This window comes from Mauremys mutica, chromosome 4 (genome assembly GCF_020497125.1).
Source record: "Mauremys mutica isolate MM-2020 ecotype Southern chromosome 4, ASM2049712v1, whole genome shotgun sequence".
Lineage (NCBI taxonomy): Eukaryota > Metazoa > Chordata > Testudines > Geoemydidae > Mauremys > Mauremys mutica.
The window spans coordinates 16,154,566-16,167,269 of record NC_059075.1 but is presented as its reverse complement, the minus strand read 5'-3'; the positions used below and the strand labels follow the sequence as shown (position 1 = coordinate 16,167,269).

General features: G+C 42.7%; 1 protein-coding gene across 6 annotated transcripts in view; it reads left to right on the top strand.

Annotated features, from left to right (window-relative positions):
• Positions 1 to 3,213: 3,213 nt before the first annotated feature.
• ESR2 (estrogen receptor 2) overlaps positions 3,214 to 12,704 on the top strand; it is a 146,911-nt gene continuing 137,420 nt past the window's right edge. For 4 of the 6 annotated variants that reach the window (XR_006579116.1, XR_006579115.1, XR_006579114.1 and 1 more), the window contains exons 1-2: positions 3,220 to 3,728; positions 9,536 to 10,015. Coding sequence is in view for 2 of the 6 variants with exons in the window: in XM_045015461.1 (XP_044871396.1) it covers positions 9,585 to 10,015 (431 nt within the window). In the remaining 4 variants the exon portion in view is untranslated. Of the gene's footprint in view, positions 3,729 to 9,535; positions 10,016 to 12,704 lie in introns of all 6 variants that reach the window. The other 2 variants (XM_045015461.1, XM_045015459.1) reach the window with 2 other exon arrangements.

Below are 12,704 nucleotides of genomic sequence, written 5' to 3'. Positions count from 1 at the left end.
GTTCCCCCCTGCCCTAAAATTAAAAGAAATTTTATACTAGGATTCCTGGAGGAGCATGAAACAGAGGTAAGAGAAGAATGATTCCTGGGTTTAAGGTCAAGATGATCCAAGCCCATGATAAAAAATTGCTGTATACTCCTGATGTCTGAGTGTCCCACGTCTAGTTAGTCATTCAGGGGAGCAATTCTGGGCCCATCAAAGTCAATGGAAAAATTCCCATTGACTTCAGTGGGGCCAGAATTTAATCTTAGGACATTTTGGAGCTATTGGGCCAGATCCTGAGCTGCTATAAATTGGCATATCTCTATTGAAGTTAATAGAATCACACAAACTTATGTTAGCTGAGGATGAGTCCCGTGGTATCTAACCGGTCAAGTTGTTTATAGGCTGTTAGTCACCAAAGTATGTAGGTTTTCACCTGTGTTTAGGGCCTGGTTCATTGTCCATTGAAGTCAATGGAGGATCTTTCCATTGGCTTCAATAGGTTTTGAACTAGATCTTAAACTCTACTTGCTGATGGCACCTGGTCAGAAGCGGAGGACAGGGGAGTCTCTGTCCAGTCTTGCCAGGTCGCCCTGGCTCTGATGGTCTTAAACTTTGCGAGAAGGGACAGCAGAGGCTATGGTGCCATATCTTTTCCCTCCCTGGGATCTTATGTTTTTTCTTCATGTGTTTGAAATATATTTTTCCTCTCAGCACTTTAATAACGTCTGTCTGGTTTGACTAACAACATTGCTAATGTTGGTTTTATGTGAATACAATTTTGTACACTTGATTTACTAGATAGCTTTGTACATGGGGAATGATTCTCCGTTCCTGATCTGTTTTTTTCCTCATGTTACAAATATTGTATAGTTTACAACTATACTAATACTATACAACTTTATATTTTTATATGGCTAAACAAAGAAAATGATATTATCAACAAAATCCAGCCCCTGTGCCAGTTTGTGGCTATCTACTGCCAGTCTTGCTTCAGCTGCTCCCAGCAGGGAGTGAAGTTGGTCTTGCTACAACTGTTCATCCACTGGACGTTTACATACTGTTATGATCTTGTAGAGAGATCTCCCTGAAGTTGCCAGTGCCCCCTGTAACTCCAAGGCCAGACATTTATGTCAAAATACTTGTATTCCCTTATATCAAATTGCAAACTAGCTTTTCCATTTGGCTAAATATTTTCTTCATTATGGTCCTGACCCTTTCAGATATTAGGGTGCTCAGCCTCTTACAGGATTGGATCTGAAATCTGAAAAGGTTATCTTCATTCTTGCTTTTCACTTTCTGAAAAAAAAAATTCCTTGACAAATAGTTTTGTTATTGGATACCCAAGGAAGATTAGGTGTAACAAACCCTATGCAGTTAGGGTGTGCCAGGAGAATGAGGCATGTAATGTTGCTTTCTTAATGAGTGATATATGTTATAAAACAACCAGTGAGTAGGGGTTCCATACTATGCATAAAGAGTGACTTTCATAAGAACTGCCGCACTGTGTCAGATCAATGGAGTGGTGGGAAGTATACACAACAAGACATCCACCCTGTCTTCCCATCCTGGCTTCTGGTAGTCAAAGATTTAGGGTTGCCCTGGCCATGGTGTTGCATCCATGACCATCTTGGCTAATACCCATTGATGGACCCATCTTTCATAAACTTATCTAGTTCTTTTTTGAGCCCAGGTATGCTCTTGGCCTTCACAATATCCCATGCCAATGAGTTCCACATGTTAATTGTGCATTGTGTGAAAAAGTAGTTTGTCTTGTTTGTATTAAACCTGTTTCCTATTCATTTCATCAGGTGACCCAGGGTTTTTGTATTGTGGGAAAGGATAAATCACATTTCCCCCCCCCCCAAGTCATGATTTTATAGACCTCTATCAAATCCCCCATTAGTGTTCTCTTTTATAACATGTACAGTTCTAATCTTTGTAAGTCTCCTCATATGGAAGACATTCCATACTCTTGATCGTCTTTGTTGCCTTTCTCTGAACCTTTTCCAGTTCCACTGTATCCTTTTTGAGATGGGGAGATCAGAACTGGACACAGTATTCAAGGTGTGGCCACACCATAGGTTTACATAGTGGCATTATGATATTTGCTGATTTATATTCTATCCCTTTCCTGATAGTTCCTATCATTCTGTTAGCCTTTGTGACCACTGCTGCACAGTGATCTGAAATTTTCAGAGAACTACCCACTGACTCCAAGATCTCTCTCGTGAGTAGCAATAGCTAAATTAGAACCCGTCATTTTAATATGCGTAGCTGGGATTATTTTTTCCAATGTGCATTACTTTGCATTTATCAGGGTTGAATTTCATCTACCATTTTGTTGCCCAGTCACTTAGTTTTGTGAGATCCCTTTGTACCTCTTCTCAATCAGCTTTGAACATAACTATCTTAAGTAATTTTGTATCAACTGCAAACTTCTGTCACTTCACCGTTCACTCCCTTTTCTAGATCATTAGTGAATATGTTGAACAGTACAAGTCCAAGTGCTGATCCTTGGGAGATGCTGCTATTTACCCATCTCCATTGTGGAAACTGAACATTTATTCCTACCGTGTTCTATTCTTGACTCTGGTTTCTACCAATTTGCCCATTACTGGATTAGGCTCACCAGCCTGTAATTGCCAGGATCACCTCTGAAGTCCTTTTTAAAAATTGACATTACATTACTATTTTCCAATCATTTGGTACAGAGGCTTGTTTCAGCAATGAGTTACTTTACCACAGTTAGTTCTGCAATTTCATATTTGAGTTCCTTCAGAACTCTTGGGTGAAATACTATCTGGTTCTGATGACTTACTACTGTATAATTATCAATTTGTTCTAAAACCTGTTTTGTTGACAAATTGATGTGGGAGAATACTTTTAGATTTGTTACCCGAAAAGGATAGGTCTGATGTTCCTCTGCTGATGATCACCTTTTCGGAGGATTGTTTATCTTCTTATCACTGCATGATACAGCACATTTTAATTCAGCAAAATAATACATGTAGGATTTATTGCGAGAATTTTTTGAAGGGCTTAAGCTGTGTGATAGTGGAATATACGTTTACTGAATCAGCAAGGGAAAAAAGTGACTATTTTACTATAGTTCGAAGGGAGTTAAATTTGAGGTGGGGGAGGGGAGGTCATCTTAGTCCTATGTGGCTGACAAATTCTTCATTCAAAGTGTCTGACTTCTCAAGAAAATAATGAGCATCTTGTGACTTAACCTTAATGGCTGACATATCAGGATATCTGTCACTCCACTGTTTGGTTACAAAGTTGTTGCATATTCTAGGAAAAGTTGTATAGTCATTGTTTCTGTTTCAGGCTCCAGGTAATAAAGAAAACATGTATTTTCATTCTGATAATTCCAAAAATGCAGAAGTTCACTGTTTAAATTAGCTGCCTAGTACAAAACATTTTAAAAAACTCTTGAGACAGGTAATTTGCAATAAGCAGCAATTTTCAGTTGCATGTAGTTTTAGATAGTTTAATTATTTACTTATGTACCTATTTGACCAATTCTCTGCTTGCTCTGCAGTATATTGGACAGTGAATATTCAAGATACAGACGATTGAAAATATAGAGCTATTTAAAGACCAGAAACCTATTTGGTTGTGGGGACAACATTAAAAGCTTGGACAATGTTTCTGCATAGTCTTGGATACTAATGCTATCCTCTGGTTTGGAAGTCAATGAAATTGTGAATTCTGCACTCAGTGTCTTAAATTAATGAAGGGTAAGTGATATTCAAGGACTCAGAATTTTTTTTGTTTACTTTTCTTAAACGTTTCTTCAGTTGTGTGGTATTTGGCTAAATCAAATTGGCCTCAGTGGATAGAAGCATTCCTTAGCAGTCCCCCAAGCAACATATCCCAAACCCCAATTCCTGTTTGTTTTTCTGTGTGTCTGGTACAGTCCAGTACTCTGAATTAGGGCTGTCATGTGATTTAAAAAAATGTGTGATTAATCACACTGTTAAACCATAATGGAATACCATTTATTTAAATATTTTTGGATGTTTTCCACACTTTCAAATATTTTTATTTCAGTTATAACACAGAATACCAAGTGTACAGTGCTCACTTTTTTTGATTACAAATATTTGGACTGTAAAAAACCAAAATAAATGGTATTTTTCAATTAGCTTAATACAAATATTGTAGTGCAATCTCTTTATCATGAAAGTTGAACTTACAAATGTAGAATTATGTACAAAAAATAACTGCATTCAAAAATAAAACAATGAAACACTTTAGAGCCTACAAGTCCACTCAGTCCTACTTCTTGTTCAGCCAATTGCTCAGACAAACAAGTTTGTTTACATTTGCAGGAGATAATGCTGCCTGCTTCTTGTTCACAATGTCACCTGAAAGTGAGAGCACGTGTTTGCATGGCCATGGCACTGTTGTAGCCGGTGTTGCCAGATGCGCTAAAGTTTCATTTGTCCCTTGATGCTTCAAACACCATTCCAGAGGACATGCGTCCATGCTGATGATGGGTTCTGCTCGATAACAATCCAAAGCAGTGCAGACCGATGCATGTTCATTTTCATCATCTGAGTCAAATGCCACCAGCGTTGATTTTCTTTTTTGGTGGTTTGGGTTCTGTAGTTTCTTCATTGGAGTGTTGCTCTTTTAAGACTTCTGAAAGTATGCTCCACACCTCGTCCCTCTCAGATTTTGGATGGCACTTCAGATTCTTAAACCTTGGGTTGAGTGCTGTAGCTATCTTTAGAAATCACATATTAGTACCTTTGCATTTTGTCAAATCTGCGGTGAAAGCAGGGGCAGATCCAGGCACCAGCATGCCAAGTGCGTGCCTGGGGCGGCAAGCCACGGGGGGCGCTCTGCCGGTTGCGGCGAGGGCGTCAGGCAGGTTGCCTTTGGCGACATGCCTGTGGAGGGTCCGCTGGTCCCGTGGCTTCGGCAGACCTCCTGCAGGCGTGCTGCTGAATCCGCGGGACCAGGGACCTCCCACAGGCAAGATGCCGAAGGCAGCCTGCCTGCTGTGCTTGGGGCGGCAAAATACCTGGAAATACCAAATGCAACTACACCTATTCTGGGACCAATGTCTGTTAGTGTTCCAGGCTGGGCAGAGTCTCTCCTGCAAGTCCTTCTTACATATGGTGATGGTTGGCTGCCCTGCACAGAGCAGCATCCCATTCTTAAGTAGAGTCTGTGTCTCCTTGCCATGTACTCCACTGGGATGCTCCAGTACTACCCTAGTCATGCTTACGCCTCCCCAGGTAGTTCTCTGTGTAGAAAACCCTTGCGGGCGGGGGAGGGGGGAGGGTAGTAGTTGGGAGGCACTCAAAGTTGATGGCAGAGCACACCAAAGTGTTATGCTCTAACTGCCCAGTGTGGCTGCTACGGGCATGAACCGAAAGGTACCTAGCTCATGTGAACATAGTCCTGTCTGAAGCAGAACTACATTAATGTGAAATAGGTAGGACAAACTAGGAACATCTGCGTCTACATGGGCCGCAGAGTGCAACATGTTGGTGCACTCTGCAGTTCACCCTCCTATTCCGCGTTGCAGTGCAGCATAGTCCTTCAATGAGGTTTCATACAGTTTTCCTGGGTAGGTCTGCAGTACACATGCCTGCCATTGGGCATCTCTAGGCTTGTGCAATCACAGAGCTAATTTTCCCACATACTGTAGAACAGGGGTCCCCAACCTTTTTAGGTCCAGGGACCGGTTTCGTTTGCCGGAACCTCCGCAGGCGTGCCTGCGGGAGGTCCAGCTGAGCCGCGGGACGAGCGCTCCCTCCGCAGTCGTGCCTGCGGGAGGTCCGCTGCTCCCGGGGCTCAGCTGGAGCTTCCGCAGGCACGCCTGTGGGAGGTCCACCGGCTCCAGTGGAGCTTCCGCAGGCGTGCCTGCGGAAGCTCCAGCTGAGCCCCAGAAGCAGCGGACCTCCCGCAGGCACGACTGCGGAGGGAGCGCTCGTCCCGCAGCTCAGCTGGACCTCCCGCAGGCATGCCTGCGGAAGCTCCACTGGGTCGGTTCGCGGCCCGGTTTCTAAGAGGCCGCGGACCGGTACTGGGCCGTGGACCGGGGGTTGGGGACCCCTGCTGTAGAACATAGAAGTCATAATTTGATATAGACCTATCCCCACTCTCTGAGTCTTAAAATCAGTATTATTTTAGTTTATGGCTTCCCAAATTATTTGAGTTGGTGATGCCCTTCCAGACTAAGAGATGCTTTACAGCCCCATCCCTCAAGACCTCTAATCCTGTCTACAAGCAGACAACATTGTGTAACTGTAACCTTATCAGAAATAACTAATAAATGAAATTTAATTCTAAAGCAAGTACAACTTTTTAAATCCTCTTCCCATTCAATGTGATACTCATCCATCTTGTTGATGAAAGACAAAGGAGGAATTGGTGAAAACTCATTCTTAAGTCATTTTTGAGTACCAGGTGATGGAAAGAAAAATGAAGTATTACAACCATAGATGAGAAATGTGTCTTAGAGAGAGAGAGAGAGAGAGAGAGTGAAAATGGGTTTGGAAGTTTCATTGCTTCTGCAACTAAAGCTGGGTACTTTCCTCTTTCAAAGACAGCAAAAATCTGCTAAATTTGTGGACAGGGAAAGTCAGGTGCAGGCTCTTGTCATAGGATATGTCTGTTTCTCTTGCGGTGGCGCAAAGCAACACCTTGGGTGATGTTGCTGGTGATCCATCTCTTTCCCTTTGTGGGTCATAAAAAAAAATAAAAAAAAATCCCGCAGCTGAGTCTGAAATTCCCTGAAATGATAAATTATGAATCTTTGATGGTTTCTGCTTGTCTTTCCAGTTTCTTTAATGGAATCTGAAACAACTGCCCTCTCACGGGGTCCCAGAGCCTGGGCTCCAGCCTGAGCCTGTCTGTCTGCACTGCAGTTTTAGAACCCTGCAGCTTGAGCCCCACAAGCCCAAGTCAGCTGACATGGGCCAGCTGTGAGTGTTTTATTGCAGTATAGACATTAGTTCATTAGGATAATTGCTCAGGTAGACTGTGTGTGACACCCAATTAAACTGTTGAAGGCTTTGGCAAGGAAATATTGCTAATCCTTCTAGAAACATGCACTTCTGCTCTTAATTCAGAGTCAATTTAACACTTGAATCACCTGATTTAATTGTAAAACAAGTTGCTGGTGAAGGGAATCCATGTCATCACAGAGCAATGCAAAAAACAGAATGTATATACAGGACAACCTTTAAGGGAGCTCATTAACAGCTTCCTGATATACATGGTATAGATTTTCAGACATTTTCTTAGCATCAAGAGCTTGACAGTGCATTAAATAGTGAAGTCATAGGTCTTTAGGGGCATGCGACAAGGCAGCAGGTCTTACCTGTCCTGTCTGGCCTTGGTACCATCCATGCAGATTGTAATACAATGTTCCTACTGGGGGTCACAACTCACAATTTTGGAAACACTGATCTAGTGGGTCACAGTTTCAGGGTTAACTGCACTTTTGATCACCCTCCTTCCACCTGGCCTTCCTCAAGGGCACCCACTTAAAGGTTTCAGGCTTCTTCATTGTCACCTCTCTTGGGTGGAGAGTTGTCTCTTCCCCTCCAGACCAGGAATTTAGGCTTGCAGTCCCTCTGCACCTCACTGTGATTTCCCCAACAGGTCTGATTGAGATCCAGCACCTGTGGTTAATCTTTCTTCCCAGGGGCTACAACAGTGTAGACCAGTTACCATCCAGTCTTCACAAAGCAAAATACATTTATGCATTACAGATCAAACACTTTTAAAAAAAAAAAAGTTCTTATGTGCATGCCAAAAGCTTACCAGAGGTCCATCAGTCTTATGTTCCCCTAGTAAGCCAAAGTTTTTCCAACTCTCCCACAAGGCTTGCCATCTCCCTGCCCCTCTTTGAAGTCAGCCTTTTTAAGACCAAAAGCCCTTTCTTTTACTCCTGGGGGAATTCTGTGCCAAAAAAGAAATAATTCTGCACACATTATTTTAAAATTCTGCATATTTTTTTTTGTCAAAATAATGCAATATAATCTAGCTAGTTTCAATTATTTTGGTAATTGATTTAAACTACAGTACAATGAGTGAAAAATGGGAGTATTGGAGGAAATCACCAAACCCCGTCTGTCTAAATAGTAAGGTAGCTAGCATTTACCCTTTACTTCTAATTATTAGTCAACAAATATATGCAGCCATATGCTCAGTGTTACATCATAGGTAGCTGAAGAGCAAGTGAGCACTGGGGACTCAAACTCTCAATTTATTCTGGCTACTGACCATCTCCAAAAAGGTCAGTCGCAAACAGTTCATGGAGCACATTTTGATAGAAAAAATTTTCAGTCCAAAAATTTAGACCATTTCTAATCACTGAAGCGCCATAAGCCTTTATAAGGCCAAACTGTCCTTTCCAATAAGGCTCCTTTAACCCACTCTGGCAATGTAAAGGAGCCTTAAAATTTTTACACCTGTTTTATACTCCTGGGGGAATTCGCTAAGAACAATGGGAACAAATCACTAAGCAGGCAGGCTGCTACATTCTCCTCTGCCTGAGGGAACGGAGCCTGTCCCACGCCTACATCTTCAGAAATACCCCAAAGCCCTGTACCTCCAGGCTGAGCATGCTGCAATAGTGAGTGAGAGGGACATGCACACGCGCACACACACACACGCCCTCACTCCCCCCAGTGGTGATTTACGTCTCTACCGGCTGCTCTGGGTGTCCAGACCGACTGGTCTGCACTGCACATGACCGCTTTTGCAGCTTCCCTATCAGAAGTCATATTTCTGTGGATCAGCAAAGAGATCTGCGAGGGCCATGTATTCTGTGACACGCAGTGTATGTAAAATAAATAAGGTTTTTAAAATGTTTAAGACGCTTCATTTAAAATTAAATTAAAATGCAGACCCCCCTGGACCGGTGGCCAGGACCCGGGCAGTGTGAGTGCCACTGAAAATCAGCTTGCGTGCTGCCTTTGGCACACATGCCATAGGTTGCCTACCCCTGCTGTAAAAGTTGGGATGAAGTTCAGATTTTGGGGTCATATTTTGCATGCCAATACAAGGTAATTCCTCCAGGTCAGGGAAAGATCTCTAGCAGGGCAGTTTAGTTGTTTTTACTAGACTAAATTGAACTAGGGCTGAATTTGGTTCAATGTGTCTACTGTGGGTAAATAAAGGGATTGTTTCCATTTTGTTGCCAATCTAGGTCACAGAAAAAAGTGTATTGGGGAAATGGAGGGGAGAAAATTCACAGATAACTATAAAAGCTTGCAGACTCATGGGATTTTATTTTTAATTTGAAGCATTTTAAATGTTCAAGTAGATTTTCTGAGATCAAAGTTCTGAATAGCACGCTTCAAAAACGTGTTAAGATTTACACACACAGTTTAGACATTTTAGAAAGCAAATTTGAAGCTTAAATGCAATGTGTGAATTATTTTTCACTGTCATTTTTATTTTTAATTTTGACTGCATCTTTACCACTATATAAAAAGCCTCAACACATGCAGTTTTATTACCTGTATTCTCTTTAGTTTAGAAAATTAAGCAACTTTTAACATTTTTATTTTTCTAGCTTAAATATCTTAGGATGAATATTTGAACAACAGATACTCTGCTTCAGAATGTCCATCTGTGCATCTTCTCACAAGGAGTTTTCTCAGTTACTGCCAATTCAGGATACTGGACGTAGTAAAATAGAAATTAAAAGCTCACCTTCTGGCATCAGCTCTCCTGTTTATAGCTGCAGTCAGTCTTCTCTGACAATGCAACAGAGTCCGATTTATATTCCTTCATCTTATGTGGAAAACAGACACGAATATTCTGCAATGGCTTTCTATAGTCCTGCCATGATGAATTACAACATTCCTAGCAATTTCAGTGATTCAGAAAGTGCATCTGTAAGGCAGACATCAAGCCCAAATGTTTTATGGTCTGCTCCTGGCCATATTTCACCTTTGACATTACATTGCCAGTCATCACTTTTATATGCAGAGCAACCAAAGAGCCCATGGTGTGACGCAAGACCAGCAGACCATGCACTGCCTATGAACAGGTAAATATTTTATTCTTTCAGCATTTTTGCAAGTTATTACTTGACATTTTATCAGTCATTTTAAGATTGTATTTTTTTTTTAAAATCTCACATGATGGGGATTCCACAACCTCCTTTGGAAGCCTATTCCATATCTGAACTAACCTCATAGTTAAAAAGTTTTTCCTAATATCTAACCTAAATCTCTCTCTTGCTGCAGATTAAGCCCATTAGTTCTTCTTCTAACTTCATTGGACATGAAGAACAATTGATCACCACCCTCTTTATAATGGCCATTAACATATTTGAAGATTCAGGTTTCTCCTCCCTGCCCCCAGTCTTCTTTTCCCAAGACTAAACATGGATACTTTTTTAACCTTTCCTCATATGACAGGTTTTCTAAACCTTTTATCATTTTTGTTGCTCTTCTCTGGATTCTTTCTCCAATTTGCCCACATCTTTCCTAAAGTGTGGCACTGGAACTGGACACAGTATTCCAGCTTGAAGTTGCACTAGTGCCAAGTAGAGTGGGACAATTACCTCTCATGTTTTACATACGACACTCCTGTTAATGCATCCCAGAATGATATTGGCCTTTTTTTAAACTGTATCTCATTGTTGCCTCATATTCAATTTGTGATCCACTATAACCCCCAGATTCTTTTCAGCAGTACTACCAACTAGCCAATTATTCCCCATTTTGTAGTTGCGCATTTGATTTTTCTGAGAGGCGGCATTTCGGCGGGTGCTCCACCGCCGCAGTGGTCCTTTGTCTGGCGCCTGCCAGACGAAAAGGTTGGGGACCACTGGCGTAGAATGAGGATCAGGGGCAGCTCTAGGCACCAGCGAAGGAAGCAGCTGCTTGGGGCAGCCCATTTGCAGGGGCGGCAGCTAGCAGGGATGGAGCCTGGGAGCTGAGAACCAACAGGGGGCCCTGGGAGCTGTAGTTCCTTGGTTAGCTCCCTGCATATAGAACCAGGCCTGGAGCAGGGAAAGAACTATATTTCCCAGCATTCCCTTGGCCACTACCAACAGGAAAAGGGGGAAGGGAGTATGGTAGCTGAAACCATGCTGCAGCTTGAGCTCACTGCTTGAGCGGGATGGCACTGTGAATGGGGAACAAGTATGCCCAAGGAGTAGAAAGCTTTGGAACAAGGTATCCCCTTCAGAAGACATCCCCAGACTGGCTTATGGATACTGGCGTGACCTCACCTTGCAGTCCCCAAAGAAGGAATTGGGTGGACTAAATGGACAGTGCCCTTCTCTATCTGAAGCCTAGCAAGGGAGGTACGTGGATCCCATTAGAATTTAAAATGAAAAGTAAGGGAGGGGGAGGCTCTGCTGGACCTGGGCAGCTTTAGATACAGTACCAGGCACTTAGGAGGATTTCCACTTCTGAGCCATGGAAGCAGAAATTGACTTTTCCTTTCCAGATTTAGCTAATATTCAGAAAAGGAATCTAGCACAGGGGTTGGCAACCTTTCAGAAGTGGTGTGCCGAGTCTTCATTTATTCACTCTAATTTAAGGTTTTGCATGCCAGTAATACATTTTAATATTTTTAGAAGGTCTCTTTTCTATAAGTCTATAATATATAACTAAACTATTGTTGTATATAAAGTAAATAAGGTTTTTAAAATGTTTAAGAAGCTTCATTTAAAATTAAATTAAAGTGCAGAGCTCCCCGGACCAGTGGCCAGGACCCGGGCAGTGTGAGTGCCAATGAAAATCAGCTCACGTGCCGCCTTCGGCACACGTGCCATAGGTTGCCTACCCCTGATCTAGCACCTGCCTTCCAGATCTGAACACCTCAAAATTCAGGAGTGCTCAAGCTCAATTTGGGCAGCTGTTACTTCATTTCTCCCAAATCAAATATACTGATCCACTGTAATTTGCTGTAGAAAAAGTAGATAAAATTGAGCAAGAAATGCTTCCCAGTGGTTTTTAGGATTGGAATTGCTATTTTCAACAGCCATTGTTTTTTTTTTGGTTTTTTTTTTAGTTGTTTAAAAGGAAGACAGTGATATTGCATTGGCAAATTCCCCATAGAAACAAAGAGTGGAACAAAAGAATAATAAAGGCACCTCAACTTTTCCTCAGTTATGGAGGATAGTCTTATAATATATATCCTCCAATCATACAAGCTGAAAATTGTTCCACTTTACTGCAGTTCTGTTCCAATCCTGTCTGTATTCTGTGCACATCCAAAATTCCTGCTGAATAACCCGCCCTGGGAGCAAGTCACCAGTGACCCAGGGCTGGGGCAGAAGGAGGATGCAGGTGGGGAAGTGGGGGGAAGAGCCTAGGGCTGGGGCGGCAGGGGGTGCGAGTGAAGGGGGCAGAGCCCAGGGCTGGGGTGGCAGGGGTGGGGGGGCACTGGTGTGGGTGGTAAGGGGGGTGCCCAGAGCTGGTGCAGCATGGGGTGTGTGTGAGCCCAGGCCTGGGGTGCCAGGGGGTGCAGGTGGGGGGGGGGGGAGAGCCTAGGGCTGGGGCAGCAGGGGGTGCGGGGGGGAGCCCAGGGCTGGGGTGGGGGCAGCCAAATTTTATTTTGCTTGGGGTGGCAAAAAACCTAGAGCCGGCCCTGATGAGGATATATTATACACGTGTGCGCACACACAAATTATGTTAAAAGAACATTATTAAGGTTGGAAAGTGAAAAATTAGAAAATGCCAAAATTAAGGTTGACTGTGTAACCTCAAATTGGCCCCCTG